Genomic DNA, 17015 nt, shown 5'->3' with positions numbered 1-17015 from the left:
TGGCAGATGATCGCCACCGTCGACTGCAGCAATTATCAGGACCATGTCATGCTGATCGGCTTGCACAACACCATTTGCATGGACGGTTCGATCCCCTGGATCGATGGCTCTCAAATCTGCTGCTCGTACACCTTGTGTTCCGCTTTCTGCTGCGAGCAGAACAGCCCGTTCACGTGCTTCACCAAACGTCGGAACCCCCCAATGACTGATGAAATTGTAAGCCTTTTGCCAAAATTTCTTAATCATTTCATTTTTTTTATTTTAATTTATTAGCCTCGAACAGAGACGGAAAACCCTCAAATGAAAAGCATGGATTTCTACACCTGCAAAGGTGGCTATTTCCCCGCGGATGGCAATGGTGTTACATGGTGCTGTCCTAAAGCGGACAACCTTACGGCTCTCTGCTGCAAAATCTTAGTGGCAGGATACCCAGCTGAATGCCACTACAAAAAAGTACAGCTGGCCACTACATCCAAGACGGTAAATAATTTTCTTACCAATTTTTATCAAAATTCGTGATATTATTCACATTTCCAGGAGCTTGACGTGCTACCAACGCAGCCTCCGCTGCAAAATCCTCCCTGCGATTGCCAGAATAAAATAAATGCCATCGCGACCCCGAAACCAAGCGGTCGGCAAAACTTCCGCGCTATGAACACCTCCGACGAGGAAAAGCAGTGGCCTGCTCTAAACAACGAATCGGACAGTGACAGCTGTGAGTTTTTAAACAGTTTTTCTATTAAATTCATTAACAGAGTTTCTATCCTCAGCTGCTGAGAAGTTGTCTGTGCTCACGACTACCTTGGAGGCAACGACCGAGGAAATGACCACAACCGAACTGCCAACTGAAATGCCTGACGACTTGGTCTTCGAGGCTTGCAGAGCAAAAGGACTGGCCACGTTCCACGTCGCCGACAACGACACTGTGTGCTGCGTTGGAAAATTTACCTCGCAGTGCTGCCTGGAGGGCCGAACCGCCGCTTGCTCCACTGATGTAATTTCATTAAGAATTTTAAATTGATGACTTCAATTGAATTCATATAATTTCATAGGAATTTGGTAAAATCGAAGCCATCAATGAATTGAACACTGATCTCCTGAATTATTCAGATTTTGAACACAACTGTCATGCCAGTGGAAAGGTATATTTTTATTGAACTTAAATTATCATCATTTTAATCATTCAATTTGTATTGCAGAAGGTTGTTACGCTGACTTCCTGGTTGTTGAAAAATTCGCGTGTGACTGGTGCAAGACGTTTCATGTCGGTTACATTGACACAAAATGACGAGTGTGACGTGCGAGTGCTCATGAGCGTTAAAGCTGTTGGCTTCCCAATTGGCAACGACTACGCGATTGAGGTCTGCAATAAAACCATTTGCGACCATCAAAATGACGTAAGTTGATTTAATGCGGACCTCGCGCTGTTGATATTCGGAAAAATAATTCTGTTTCGTCTGTTTCAGAACTCAAAACTTCTGCTCACCTTCCCCATGAACACAAAGCACAGAATGCTTCAGGTTCCCAGTCCGGTGTTTGCCCTGAAAGAGTTGCGCGGGCAAACTATCTGCGTCTCCACTATTGACGTCCATGGCTTAGTAGATAATTTTGCGTGTGGTCGCTTGGCGTGAAAACCACTTCTACCATTTGTACTGATGGAGTGGAATTCTTAATAAAATTTTCTTTTAAACATTTTCTGTATTTTTTGTTAATCACAAACCTGTTAAAAATTAAAAGCTTGAATTTTGTAAATTAAAAATTATTATGTATTAAAAGTGTTTTTATTTTAAACTGATTTAAACCAAACAAAATTTTTCTTATTTTGCAAGACACACACTGGCTTCATTGACAGTTAAGTATCTTAATTATTGTGGTTTATACTAGGGATAGGCCTCTATAAAATCTTCCTCTTGTGAAATACAATTTTCAAAAGCTTCAATAGGATAAAAGATGCATACAGCGATTTTGCAACGGTTTGTCTACTTCTAACTATGATTATTCTTCATTTTTCATGTTGCAATGAATAAGCTTATTATTTTTACACAAGGTGATGGGGTCAGCATAAAATCAATGATAACAACAGATTGGAATTTCAACCACACAGCAAATTGATTTGTTTAAAAACGCAGGCATCTCCTGTGTTTTGGTTTCCCTTTGACAATGTGCAGAGAGGATCATTTTGATAAAGTGAGATAATTTCAAATCCATTTTGCATTTCGTGAAGTCTATCTAAAAATTCTTCGTTGTCGCGCATTCATAAAGATAATAAAATGAATGAGAAGATTGTTTAAAAATGGTACAAATAAAATATTTAAATGAATATTGCTTTTTTATCATTTTGCGTTAAACTCACTTGTTTATAGTGAAGTATGTTTAGTTGTAAATAGTACATTTTATTATTAAAGTGCATAGAATCTTTTTAAATTTTTAATTGGAAATTTTATACTTTTATTTTATATACATCTTTTTAAATTTAAATATAACAGTTCAAATGTTTTAAATCTTATAAAAACGAAAATGGCGATAAAAACTTACGGTAAATGATAAATTTTATATGTTACAATGAAAACCAGATAATGTATTTCCTTTGTTGCTAATTTCGGCAAAATCTGATTAGATTTCTTTTTCTTAGCGAAGCCTCCATGAAATAGGGATTCAGACGTAAAGCCGACACTAGTTGAAAAAAATAAATGCACGTTTTTTTGGCAACGAGGAATTACTATGTCCGGTTTTAATTGTACATTCCTCGTGGGACTTCTTTGATGACTGCACCATAAATGAATTGATTATTAGCTAAATGCATTAAATCAATTCCCAAAAGAGAGGTATTATAGCTAATGAAATGAGAAGGAGAACCGATCCGTTAGTGCATTTGAGCCAAGAGTGCCGACCAAGACTGTTGCAAGGCGCGGGCTGTATTAAATCTCGGGCTTAATTGACTCGTGTCGAGTCACATCGCTTTCAAAGAACGCGGGATGCTCGTAAGTGGCATTAAGGAGGCTGCCGGCTGAGGCTGAAAGCTTCGTTCAGATGCAATCCACGATTTATTCGCGCAATATGCAAAAACGAGATGCAAATGAGACGAGGGTCAGCCGCGGCAACTTCCTGCGTGCGAACCGCTTTCGCTCAGCAAAACGATCCCAGCCGCAGCAGCAGTGGACATCAGCTAGGGGCACATCCTCGATGCATCTCTCGCTCTCGCGTCATTAGCGGCGCTGGGGTGTGCTACTGCTGTGCTGTGCTCTCGATTCGAAACGGGATATGCAAATGATAAAATCGTTCTCTCGGGTCAACCTAGGGATGCGTATATAATGGCCAATTTAGAGAGAACGTCGGCGTTTCTGCATTAAGCGCCGTAATTGTGTCAAGGACGCAAATTGGCGCTGCCGCAGACTGCCCGGCGACTTCGGCCGTGCTCCTTCGCACGGCTTAACTTGCTTTGCTTGCCTGGCCTGCTGGCGAATTTAACTCACTTGATTGGGTGGGTCCAAATGCATCCGCGCGCGGAGAGCAAGAGCAGAGCCGAGAGCAGAGCAGAGGCGTGTTAAAATGCGTCCCCTTTTGCATCACATTATCATTAGATAATCACGTAATTTAAGAGACGTGACTCGTGCTCTGAATCCTCAGCTGGAGCTTTGAACCAGCTCTCTTGCTCGCCCGTACACCCGCGCTCACTGAGACCGTTTCCCCTATTTATATAGCCAGCAATAGGCCCATCCATTTATTGATGCGGGCCGTGCCGCCGAGGCAACATGCTCCGGCTCCATCAAATGTGAGTACACATGCACGCAGTTCACGTTCGCTTTCGATTATTTTGAACGGATTTAAATTTAAATTTATTTCTAATCCTCTAATGATATTTTGATTAAATAGTTAAAATTTTAAACTACTACATTATATAAAAAGTGTTGCGCAAAGTTTTTTTTATAATTAAGCAAATTCCTTTCCTACGGCACCCGTAGAATATATTGAAACCAATTGAAAAACACTTTTTAATTTTATTCTGAGGTTTTGAGAGCTCCGCTTTATTTCCAGTTTTATTCTCGCAACGTTATACTTGAATTTCGGCCTCTTTGAGGGTCTGCCGATCACCAATGACACGCAGAGGGAAATCCTGCGAAAACTGTACCAGCGGCTGCGCGTGGACGTGGAGGACTTTGGCCTAGCCTTGAATTTCACCAACAATGAAAGTGAAATGCGACTAGGGACCAGCAGCGACGGCTGGTCCTTCAGGAAGGTCGTGGACGCGATTGTGGGCAGGAAGGAGGAGGAAGCGCAGCAGGTTAAAAAAAACGGTGTCTCGGAAACCATCAACGACATCATCCACAATTTGAATGAAGTGCGAGAAATGGTCGAAGGGAGCAACTGCACCGGAGGAGAGCCGGAACCTCACGCCTCAGAGGAAACGGACGAGCACGAGGATGACCACGAGGACGAGCACGAGGATGACCACGAAGAAGAGCACGAAGTGGACTCGCACGAGGAGGAATCTCACGAGGATGAAGAACATTCGGAGGAAGACTCCCACAGTGGCTCGGAGGAGGAATCGGAGGAGCACCATCAACCGGGCACGGAGATTTCAACGCACGGAAGTGAAGAGGCAGCTGTTGAAATCACCACAGCGACGGAGGGGAGCAGTGAGTCGCTGACGACGACTGAGTGGCCCTTCCGAGCAACCTTCCACGAAATCGGTGCGCATCTGGGCTTGTTGAAAATAGTTCCGCGGCCAGCAGCCACGGATGAGGAAGCTGCTTCTACGACTGAGAGTGCGATGACGACGGCAATTTACGATTTTGTGGATAAAATAAAGAGCTCGCTTGGATATAAGTCGAACACGAGTGAAGAAAATAAAAGTGACTCGTCGGCGGAACAAATAAATTCGCCGAGCGATGTTGTATTATCGACAGAAGAGCCGGTCGAAAGTGAAACCAACGTAGCAGCAGAGCTCGAGGGGGCAGCAGAAATGACAACAGCGGTGAGCGAAACTGAAAGTGAAGGTCATTCAAATGATCAGCATGTCACAAGTGCGCGTGGAGGAACCGCGGGGGAGGAAAACCACAGCACCAGTGACGAGTTAACACAAGGCTCTGATTCTCCTGGGGAAAATTCGAAAGAAATTGCTCTCCCAGCGATTGACGTTGCAGGCCAAGAAGACGAAAATTATGAAATTCAAGAGGCCGCCACCTCGGAAACCCCCGCATTGGAAAGCATCGACCCTGATCAGTTGGGAAATGAACAAGCTAGCTCAAGACTCAGCATGTCAATTGAAGATAGTAAAAATGACGCAGAAAACCAAAGCAGTAAAGATATTGAGGCGATTAACGTAAATTTAGGCGGAGAAATTTCCGTCACAGATGTGCCTGATTCCAGTACAATGAGTAGCAATGCAGCTATTGATGATAGTTTAAAAATAAGCGATTCACCTGAAATCCTTGACCAATCAACTGAAACTGCAGGCAAGAGTTTAAAAAAAGAAATTTCGGACGAGGAAATTGCAGAAAAATCAAAAGAAGAAAACACTGCCGGAAAATCTGCTGACGAAGAGACCACAACTGAAATAAGTGCAGTGAACAGTTCTGACCAAGATGATATTAAATCAATGAGCCAAGAAAATAAAAAACAAATTTCTCCCCAAGAAGCGCTGCCTGAAGATTCAAGCGTAACCACAGTGCCAACCGACAGCAGCGACGATGGTTCATCAGAAATAGGAGTAGAGTTGGAAACAATAGTGGAAGAAACCGAATCCGATATGGAAAGAGAAAATAAAATGAATAATTTTATGGGGGAAATCCTCACACCGGAAATAATTCAGGCTGAAATAGAACGGGCAGCGCAACAGAAAACGAAAGAAAGTGGCGAAGAAGACAAAAACGCCGAAAATGAGGCAGATTTAATAAATTCTGGCAAAGAGGACAACTTTTCTGGTGAAATTCTCACTCCTGAAATTATTTTGGCTGAAAAAGAGCGAGCCGCGCAAGAAAAAGTAAACCAAAGCGTTGATGACTCGGCTAAAAGAGACGAAATTTTGGAAACGAAATCTGACGCCAATAATGTAGAGCAGAACAAATTTACCACCGAAACTATCCCCCCTGCAGGTGAAGACGATAAAATAGAGGCTGCAAACGCTGAAAGCTACGGAGGAAGGGATATAAACGACGATTTGATTCTGGTTGAAGCCGATGATGAGCAAACATCAACTGCGGAGCCGAAATTCACGACGGAAATGCCGCCAGAGGAGGTGGATGATATATCAACGGATCTCAACAGTCGGCGAGTGATCACTCACTCGGAAGAAATGGAATACCTGGAAAAGACGCAAACCCAGGAAAAAGGCAGCTATTCAGACGAAATTGAAGAGACCATTTATGGCAGCGCAGTTGTGGTGAATGAAACTGTTCCAGAGCGAGTGAAAGACGTGTTTGAGGAGCTTTTGGAAATGCAGAAGGCTCAGGAGACAGAAAATGCTACGGACAATAAAAGCACCGAGTCCACGTTTGGGAAAATTAGCACCTGGATTGAGGAAAAGCTGGACGAGACCCACGAGCAAAGCAAAAATGATTCGGACGACGGAATATTCGGCGGGATTATTTCCGAGGTTAGCTCAGTAGCTGAGAAGGCGAAGGATGCAATCGACGAGCTTTTTGAAATGAAAAAGTCACACGAGGAGGAGAAAGCATCGCAAAACTCAGCCGAAAGGGAAACGGAGGCAGGACAGGGTGCTTATGACAGCTTCTTTATAAAACTAATCACCGATGCAGAGAAAAGCCAAGAGGAAATTTCCACCCCTACATCTGAACTAACCGACCAAAGTGAAAATGCAGAGAGCGAAAATATTGCGACTCACGCACCTGTCCAACATGGTTCTGAAGAGTTGAAAACTGAGCACGGAATAGAAAAAGAAGAGGCGCTAAGCAGCAAAAAACAGGAAGAAGACAAAATTTTATCAGGAAGTGGCGAAATTCCAAAAAGTGAGGAGGGAGGTGGATTTGGTAGCTGGTTTAAGCAAGTCAACGAAGCACTTCAGAACGAAAATCAAGCGCAAGAGACGACTAAAATGCCTGTTGATTTTGACGATAGATCAAAAGAGATAAAAATTGCGCCCCGAACCGGAAAAGATGATGAGAGCACACAGAAAGAAGATATACCGACCAAGCAGGGTGAAGAAGATGAATCGGTGAAAGAACCCAATGAAAGTGCGAGCAAAAGTGAAGGCGGATTTGGAACGTGGTTTAAACATGTAAACGAAGCACTTCAAAACGAAAATCAAGCCAACGCAGAGGAAGGGAGCTCAAATGCTTCTGTCAAACAAGACGGCTCTGAAGCTGGAGAAGTGAAATTATCAAACGAGACAGAAAATGACGTGGTGAGATCTGACAATGAATCAGTGGGCAGTGAAACAAAAGAGCCCAATAAAAGTGCGAACAAAAGTGAAGGTGGTGGTTTTGGAACCTGGTTTAAACACGTAAATGAGGCCCTTCAAAACGAAAAAGGCACAGAAGAAGAAAGTACAAGCACGCATACTACACAAGACGGCTCTGAGTCATCAACAGAATCTGGAAAACAAGCGGAAATCTTGGGCAGTATAAGCGAAGAAAAAGATGAAGTAAATATTAGTGGCAAGCAAGAAAAAGATACCACCGGACACAGCGACAGTTCAAAAAGTGAGAATAAAAGTGAGGGCGGATTTGGAACCTGGTTTAAACATGTTAATGAAGCACTTCAAAACGAAAATCAAGACAAAAAAGAGGAAGAAAGTTCAAATACTTCTGTCAAACAAGACGGCTCTGAAGCTGAAGACGCAAAATTATCAAACGAGGCAGAGAATGATGAGGAAAAATCAGACAGTGAAATGCATTTAGCTAAGGGCGAGGAAGAGCAATCAGCAGGCAGTGGAACAAAAGAGCCAAATGAAATTGCGGGAAAAAGGGAAGGCAGCGGATTTGGAACTTGGTTTAAACACGTAAATAAGGCCCTTCAAAACGAAAAAGACGCAGATGAAGAAAGTATACACGGTCAATCTAAAGAAACAAAATCATCAAACGAAACTGGAAAAGAAATGGGAATCCTGGAGAGCAGAAGTGAAGAAAAAGATTTGTTAAATGTCATTGGCAAAGAAGAGAGCGAACACAGCGACAAGACAAAGAGTGAAAATAAAAGTGAGGGCGGATTTGGTAGCTGGTTCAAGCACGTCGCCGAGACACTCGAGAACGAGACAAAAAGTATAATCGAAAAATTAGACTCCGGCGAAAGGGAGCACGCAGAAAAGACTTCAGAGGCTCCCAGCTCGGTTGAAACGACCCAGGCTTCAATTTTGGAGGAAAGTGAGGAAAAATCGTCTGTTCTCAGTGCCATCACGGCCGGAGTGGATTCGGCGGTCGACAAAGTCTCGTCCTGGTTTGGGGAAAAATTGCACGAAAAAGAGGAAAGCAGCGAGCCTGAAGGAGGAAGCGGCCTCGGAGGAAAAATCTCGGCGGCGGAAAAAGCATACGAGCGAGAGTCCGAAACTGAAGAACAAACGCTGGAAAAGGACAAAGAGGTAGTTGCCGGTACGACTGAAATCGGAAAAGGAGAAAAATCTAAAGTGACATCTGCGGATACGAAAGAAACCAGCAGCAGTGAAGATAAGAAATTGACAGTAGATTTCGCAACTGACGTAATTCACTCCGCGGAAAAAGAGAGCGAAGATAAGGTCGAAAAGTCTGACAAAGCTAAAGAAAATGCGCCAGTTAAACTTGGAGATGATTCTGCTGACACAGATAACAAGGCCGCTGTGATTCCCGATACGAAGTCGAATGAGAACGAAAATATTCCAACTTATGACGAGATCAGCGCAGGAAATGTGCCCGATGCAACCAAAGAAAGCGATGACGTGGAGAGCGAAAACGAAGAAAATATCGACCAGGCGGACACTGAAGATGAAATTGAGCTGGCCCCGGCGCCCGCCGAGAAAGATGACAGCAACGAAGGTGGACTCATCCCTCAGGTTGAAAGTGGAGAGAAAACTGAAGAGCACACACCAGAGCATGTTCCAGAATACGAAAGTCCCACAATTGAGCTCGAGCAAACTGACTTGGATGATTACAATGAGCCGTTCATCGATGTTGGAAAATTGGAGGAGGAGGAGGAGACGCCGGCGGGAGGCACGGAGATGAAACAGCCAATTGTTGCAGAGACTGAAAACGTTAAATACGAGGTAATAGCAATTAATAAAAATTTTAAAAATAAACATACATCCCCCCAAATAAATTTTACGAATTATAATTGGTTGAATTTTTGTTGCAGCACAATTTAAGCAGCAACTTAATCTCACCTGGTACAGATCGAGTGGAGCCATCTATGCTAAGCATGAAGCAGTTCCACGATAATAAAGGCAACCCTGAGCCCAGGGTGAATGTCACCTTCAACGCACCCAAGGATAAGGGAGTATACGACATGTACATTGACAGGAAGGGCCGAAGGTGCAGCGAGTTCACGGAGCTGCCACTGGTAAATTATTATTTTTTTAGATAAGCAATATAATTTTTCATCAATGAAGTTTTTCAAGTGACAGAAAGAACCCAACTTAATTCAAATTTGCAGGATGTGGAATATTTGCGGGAAGTGTTCGTGAACTTTGGCTTTTCCAACTTCCAACTGCCGTCACTGGGCGTGAACCTCAATGAACTGGCCGACAAGGCTGTGTTCTTCAAAGACCTGGATGACAACTCTATCCTCTGCGGCACCCTTACCATAAACCATCGCTGACATAATACACGCATCCCCGCGATTCATCATTAACGTCGATAAAATCATAGTCATAATTTAAAACTCTTAAGTTTATCAAGTAAAAGTAAGGCAGATTCACTCTGGATAAAAAAACATCGCCGCCTGTAGCATGATGTAAATAAATGTAATTTTTAAAACTTTACATAGGTGTTTTGAGTTGGAAATTAAACACATGTTCAAGTCAAGTAGTTTATTAAGCTATAGATAATCGTTAACAGTATTCTTTTTTCTACCAAAACAATTACAAAATGTGCAAAATTTCGACCAAGACTCAAACTTAATGTAAAATAATTAAAGAGACGTTTAGGAATAAAAACAGTTCATTTTGATTTTCTGATTGTCGTTCGATACTTTGGATGTGGCACTCAATTTCTTTACATGAAACACAATTAATACATATTATTTGCAGAGTCCATTGACTAAAAATGAATCAAAGCAAGGCGCAGGAAGACTGTTTGTTGGGCTTGGACTTGGTCGCCGCGCGCACCGCAGATTCGAAGACTGACGTGAGGTTTTCGCCGCTCTTGGCTGAACACTCGACAACGCACACTGCCTTGATTCGCTTGCACAGTCTGCGCCCCTCCTGCACTGACACAACCGCCGCGTCTGTGCCCTGAGTCGGGTCACTTCGAAGATCCACTTTCGTACCTGGAAATGCGTTAATTTTCTTTTAAATTCATTGCTTAAAATGTTTATTAGAAGGATTTATTTAATTATATGATTTAAAACAAAAATTATTGGGAAAATTTGAAATCAATTATAAATTGAAGAGTTTAAAAAACAAGAGATTAAGCTATAGGCAAAAAACCTCGTTGCTGTTTTAATGATTTTTTAATAAAAGAAATGAATATATTTAAGAGTCGCAAGTCAGGCAAACCAGTTAGAATATGTTGTTGAGTATATGCTAAATTAAAAATAAATCCCGCTTCTATTTTTTATATTAGGTGATAAGCAGCTTTTCTGCTATATTTCAAAACGCCAATAAGCTTTATGAAGTGCGGGTAGCTTAGTTATAAAAATGCCAGTTGATAAGATTTGCAATGAAATACTATTGTCTACCAACCAACTAGAACAATGGGCACTTGAGGACAGTGGTGTCTAATTTCTGGATACCACTTTGTTGCGATATTCTCGAACGAACTGCGACTGCCGAGAGAGTAGCACAATAGGAAGCAATCCGTCTGCAAATAAAACAAATTAAAATTGATATGATTTTAAGTAGGGAATAATTTACATTGGGGTAAGAGAGCGGCCGCAGCCTCTCGTAGTCCTCCTGGCCGGCCGTGTCCCACAGAGTCATGTTGTACTCCTGGCCGTCCACTTCAATGTTGTCCGCGTAATTGTCGAACCTGTTATATGAAAGTATTTTTTTTTTATAATTTTTTTTATTGAAAATCCGCCGTGCTGACGTCAACTTACACAGTGGGCACATAGTCGTTTGGGAATTTCTTGGCGGTGTAGGTGATGAGCAGGCACGTTTTGCCCACCATGCCATCTCCGACGGCGGTCACCTTCAAGGGCCTCGGTGAAACTTTGCCTGCCGACCCGTTTGTGTTGTCAACAGTCATACTGCATCGGGTGCAACGTCTGCAATCAAAATTTATTTTATTTATTTAAAGCTACAAACTGATATCGAAAGGAACAAAGAAAGCGGTGTCCTTGCTTACTTCCGGAGATAAGGTCGTGAATAATTGTAATTTTTGTCTGGATAAGGTTTTTTTAATTTTATTGTTTATTCATTGCAAAAATTAACCAGATTGCACCATGGATTTATGAAAGTAGTTGGAAATATATAATTCAAAATTTACAGAGACTGAAAGGATTTTTAAAAATATGGAAACTATGAAAAAAGCTATGTTGTCAATTTTAAAAATACATTTTATATTTTTCGGCAAGTCATCCGTACTGGAGCTAGTTAAATTTGTACGAGATTTTCCCTCATCTTTTCAACAATTACAATGTGTGGCGAAAAACACGACCTCTTTAGAACCTTACAGCTTATCTGGTTGCACGGAAAATTGTAGAAAAACATTACTCACAAAGTAATTAAAAATTACAAATCTAATAATTTAGTAAATATTTCTATAAAGTGATGAAATTTCAATTTTTTCCTACAGTTTTTCACTATAAAAGCATTTCTAGCGTCAGACCTGTATGAATTTTGTTTTACTAATTTCAATTTATTTTCAACAAACGACGCTATGTGACCAAGAAAAATAATCTCTGCTAAATAGAACGATGACAAACATTAAGCTAACTTGAAAGCTGGAACGCAAAACGTCATTTTTATTTCGTTGATTAATTTTTAGAAAAGAATGGGCTCCTTTATGTTTGTTTTTAGTCATCGTAGAGATCTAAACGTGGATTTAGTCAACTCACAACTCATTCCACCTGGAAACAATGATTTTCCTGCCTCTGCGAACGTATTCGACTGCGGGGGCGGCGCACGCTGTCATCTCGGCTTGTATATTTAGATTTTAATAATCACGTCATTTTGCACTCACTCTCGAGCAAGAAAGGTTTTACACTGCATCAAAGTCTAACCTGCAGCTTTCATTGTGAAGCGCGAGAAGTAAAAATTTCGTAGGTGGCTGCGCATCTCGATAAGATAAGATGACGAGCGTTTTATTGTGCGCCGAGGGCCCTTTGCCGGGTAAATCGTTTGCTTCGCTTTATGGCAGCCCTTGGGCATACAGGCACGCGATTATCTCTACTTGGGAAATAAATTATTCGCTCCCAATAAATCAATCGGCACGTTCTTAATACACTTGCTGGGTTTTTCCATTAGAACTGTCTATACGGCAATCAGAGAAAATAATTAAAGAAAACTTTATAAAAGAAAGCAAGTTTTGTTTTAATTTCAGAAGAACGTCTCTCTTTCTAATTAAAATATTTAAACAATCGTTAGGAAATATAGAAGAAAACGCCAGAATTTGTTTTAAATATTTGTGTCAAAAATTAATTGATGATTTAAAAGGAAAAAAGAAACATCATCAGAGTAGTAAAGCGCTCATCAAAGAGAAAGCAGCACAACCTTTGCCATTCCACAGCCATTTGCGGTGACAATTATTATTGCAAAAAAAAGAAAGAAAGAAAGATTGAAGCGACACGCAGGCAGAGAGAGAGAGAGAGAGAGAGAGAGAGAGAGAGAGAGAGAGAGAGAGAGAGAGAGAGAGAGAGAGAGAGAGAGAGAGAGAGAGAGAGAGAGAGAGAGAGAGAGAGAGAGAAATTATTTGCATACTTGCTCCCCTTTGTTATCGGGTCACTGGCGTGGCAGTGCTGTGTGTATGACTGCAATTGCAATTATTTACTTCTGCTGCGCTGTTTGTGGATTCCGCAGTCGCGCAGAATAACGCGTTCGAGCACATACAGCACGCGAGGTTTATTTATGTTCGTCTGACTCCAAGTCAGGAGAGAGAGAAACGCATTTAGACTTTGGACGTTTATTTCAAAAAGCAGCACAGGCCACGAGACAAAAGCGAGCTAGAAGGAATTTCTTGATTACTTTACACACACGCTTTTGTGATAAAACGCGAGTGATATGCGAAACCAAAAACCACATCCCTCTTCCGCGTGAAGGAATACGCGCACACCATTTTCCTATAATCTTGCAGAATTTTTATTCTCTGATCTAACCAAGTTCTTATAATACTATGCAGTTTGAACCAAAACAAAGAATCAGGTCCGCCGCGTATAACAATGACCAATTATCGGTCTGCCTCAATTCTAGGAAGCGTTGCGAGTCAAGAATCACAAGCAGTGTGAGCAGCGTTTCCAGCCCGTTATTGTCGCGGACAAATAGAAATTTTCAATGACAATGCTGGCTAATCGACTTCCCTCAGCGGGACAGCATCCGCTTGATTCCACTGCAGGATCTCAATTCTATTCGATAACGAGACGCGGGGCTCGTGTCCTTCACTTTATTCCAACTTAAGAAAATTCAAAAATTCTTATTTTATTTTCAATTAAACACTAGCTACACATTTCTTGATAAAATACTAACCATATTATATATAAATTTGTGTTGAAGCCGTTTACCAAATGCAAGGGTTAAAGCCTCGGCTAGGGCACAAGAGGAAGAAGAAAAAACTCTAGCGTCGCGCACACATGTTGCTGACAAGAATTCTTTTTTCACCAGCATTTGTGCGTCCCAGCGGCTACGGGTCTATGGGTCGGTGACTTCGCATTCGGCATACGCGCGAGGATGAGAAAGAAGCTGCGCGCATGATAATCGGCCAATATGTGAATGTGAGCAGCTTTTTAAACACACAACGCGCGCCGTCGAAATGGAAAGTCAGCGTGAAGAGGAGCTACTTTCTTTCCGTGCTTAGCAGCTGGTTTTTTTCTTTAATTCTTTGGCTTGAAAGTCGAATGATATTTTTGATAGAATGGAATTTTACACTTGTGTATCGTTTTTAAGGAGATTGTTCGGAAAAGATTCCCTTATCATCCATCAGGTGGTCACGCTAATCTTCAGCAGCCTTGTCGCAACTCTCAAGGTCATTTAAAAAAAGTGCAACTCGACACAAAAATTTATAAAAATATCCAGATACATTTAAACACTTCCGCTTCGTAGAATAATTAAAATGAGTAATGCTATAGTTCCGTTTTCCTCTCGCACGTACGTATATGAGGATAACACTTTGCCCTAGAATTGCGGACGAGCGGCAAATTCAGTCGGAAATCATGCAATTGTGTGACTCATACAGGATGACTACTCGTCTTGGAATAACGTGCATAGAAAGTTCGATACGGCGCATAAAAACGGGGTTTTCCTCAAAATTGAAATAATCAGTAAACAAGTTATGAATTTGAATTTTGTAACTAACAAAAGTAGTTGACAAAGTTTCGGTTTGGGAAATAATTCAAAAGAGTTCTCACCAGTGTAGAGAATAATAAATCATCGCCTGAAGTTGCTGAAGAAAAAATAATAATATCCAAATGTTGCTAACAGTGGAGCATCGTAGCGAGGGGCACCAGAATTGTGAACGTGTGTTGTTCGCCACTAGAGTTTCCGCCGACTGACGACGACGTCAGGGAAAAGCGAGTTGCGGCTCTTATCGCAAGGAGTGGCCCAATCGCCTGCCTGCTTCGCCTTCACTATACGTACACGAACGGCAGCCTCAATTCGTTTATATTATTAAGTACTCACTGTTTGTGTGTGTCAGTCACACAGCAATCAATTTTCTAAAGCTTATACCTACTGCTCGTTATCCATTTTTTTTTTTATCAAACCGATGCACCTGCTGATTTATGCAGTTGACAAATTTAGATTAAAAAAGCATATAAAAATAAACCGAAATTTTAGAAATTTAGAAAAAAAATATGGAAGCTGGTTATTCTCTCTATTTCAATACCATTCAGTTTGGGGTTTTTCTAAATTTAGCGCCACGAGGATGAAAAATTCAAATTGATGTTTCCCACAGGAAGAAGCTGGCGTTTGACGCGCGTGATGATTTTTTGCCTCATTTGAGCCTAGCTTCGTTTCGCTCAACTTACTGAACATCTGTAGCTGACTACGCCACAAGAGGAGCATTGTTCCATCAAACGCCTAGACCCGATCCGCGCCACCAAGCGTAAAAGAGATATATGCTCACGTGGACCAACAACATCCGAGATATTTTCCTTTTGACTGAGAGTTTTCTTCTGACAACAGCTAATTGTCACTGCTAGACTTTAAGAACGTAATGAATATGTAACCGTTGTGAACCTGAAATTAACTGATCAATGAATAATATCATGTCGTAGTTGATTGCATACATTTTTAGATTTACTTGAATACCGCAAAAATAAAAAATAAAATAAGTTCTAAAATAAATTATATTTAAAATTATTAAAGATCAGAAAAAACAATATACCACGCAGTTTAATTTTTAAACTTTTCTAAATTAAAAATGTTTACTTTGTTACATAAAATATTAACTTTAATTTATTTAAGTTAATTTTCCGCACCAAATAGAGCCATTGAGCTATGCTACAATTGATAACAAATAATTATTGTTCGTGGCATGTTATTAATTAGTTCTAAAGTGTTCTAAAAATTATCACTTGCATGCACGGCATTGGTTTGCAACTGTGTGCCAGGCGTACTAACAATAAGATCCCGTTGAAGCGTTCAAAACAAAAGATCCAAATTTGACTTGATTCCCCGATATAAAGGCAGAGTGAAACGTGCTTTGTCTTTTTCTGTTGACGCCGACGATTGCAGCAGCACTCGAGTTTGTCATTTAATATCTTCTGACTTTATTTTTTGTGTGCTTTTGGCGAATAGCTCACAGCCAAATAGCATTGCTGTACTCCTCAACACATTCTGGTTCTTCCAGGGGTTTCTCTGTACAAATTATGAAAATTCATAAAAGTCTATAAATTTTGTCTTTTATTAAAATATCAAAATTACGAGCTTTAATTCTTGCATAATTTATGTTTAAATAAACTAGCAAACAAATTAATAATTTGATATTACCATCAATGTTTAGCTATTTTTACAAAATATAGATGTTGTTCTTCCATTAAATTTAGTACACTTAATTAATGGTAGGAGAAAGGAAGCTGTGCAGTCTGTATAATCGTTTTGAAAACTCCCTCTCGTGATGCGCGATTGTAGTTCCTTGCCCTTACGGAGAGATGGCGATGCGTTGCTGCGAATGAAAAATTAATGTATATTCGCTCTCTACAAAATTCTAGATCGCAAGGTTTAGTATATTAAAAAATAATTTTTTTTCTGGGAAAACCAATGAAACCAATTTTTTCAATATCTAAAATCTAAAAAAAAATTATCTGATAACTGCTATTGGTTAATCCAGTCACCTTGCTTAAAATCTGTGTTCTATCAAATGAATTAAATATTATGCTGAGACCTTTCGAACAAAAATGATCAAAACTGATTTTTCTTTTGAATTTTTTTTTTGTGATATATGAAAGTAAAGTTACACCAATTTCTCGCCTCATTTTGCCGATGTTGTGATGACCAGAGGCAAATTACGAATCCCATTATTGAGAGTCTGGCGGCGCGAGAAGCGAGAAATAATAAAGCCATTTGAGTAATAGCCGCGAGAAAAATACAAACGCGTTTAATGCGCTTATATAATGCGTCTCCGCACAAGGCATTCAAAACTCGTCGTAATCATGAAATAGTATAAAAAGGTTTTTAAGCAGCGGCGAAGACACAGAATGATATTTTGTATGACAGCAGAGTCCAAATGGCTTTTATTTTCAGCTGGCAAATCCTTTTTAAATGATGAAATATTAGC

General features: G+C 40.7%; 3 protein-coding genes across 4 annotated transcripts; 2 read left to right on the top strand and 1 right to left on the bottom strand.

Annotated features, from left to right (window-relative positions):
- The first annotated feature begins 309 nt into the window (after positions 1–309).
- Positions 310–1632, top strand: LOC135937507 (uncharacterized). Its single transcript, XM_065480659.1, has 6 exons — positions 310–480; positions 538–715; positions 771–994; positions 1053–1142; positions 1200–1397; positions 1467–1632. The coding sequence occupies exons 1-6, from the start codon at positions 310–312 to the stop codon at positions 1629–1631; spliced, it is 1026 nt and encodes a 341-aa protein (XP_065336731.1). The 3' UTR covers position 1632.
- A 2007-nt stretch (positions 1633–3639) lies between these two features.
- On the top strand, positions 3640–9907 carry LOC135935465 (serine-rich adhesin for platelets-like). Its single transcript, XM_065477804.1, has 4 exons — positions 3640–3772; positions 4036–9193; positions 9283–9486; positions 9580–9907. Exons 1-4 carry the CDS (start codon positions 3753–3755, stop codon positions 9742–9744), a joined length of 5547 nt encoding a protein of 1848 aa, XP_065333876.1. The 5' UTR covers positions 3640–3752; the 3' UTR covers positions 9745–9907.
- Positions 9908–9940: 33 nt separating this feature from the next.
- Positions 9941–14809, bottom strand: RhoL (Rho-like). 2 transcript variants are annotated; one of them, XM_065477807.1, is made up of 5 exons: positions 14647–14809; positions 11185–11352; positions 11000–11114; positions 10829–10946; positions 9941–10413 (listed from the first exon to the last, which is right to left on the bottom strand). In XM_065477807.1, exons 2-5 carry the CDS (start codon positions 11331–11333, stop codon positions 10196–10198), a joined length of 600 nt encoding a protein of 199 aa, XP_065333879.1. In that variant the 5' UTR covers positions 11334–11352; positions 14647–14809; the 3' UTR covers positions 9941–10195. The 2 variants fall into 2 exon arrangements, with proteins under 2 accessions (XP_065333879.1, XP_065333878.1); XM_065477806.1 differs by lacking the exon at positions 14647–14809 and adding an exon at positions 12145–12302.
- Positions 14810–17015: the final 2206 nt, after the last annotated feature.

Source organism: Cloeon dipterum, chromosome 2 (assembly GCF_949628265.1).
Source record: "Cloeon dipterum chromosome 2, ieCloDipt1.1, whole genome shotgun sequence".
Classification (NCBI taxonomy): Eukaryota; Metazoa; Arthropoda; class Insecta; order Ephemeroptera; family Baetidae; genus Cloeon; species Cloeon dipterum.
The sequence above is the reverse complement of the archived record's forward strand: the minus strand, read 5'-3'. Positions and strand labels throughout refer to the sequence as shown.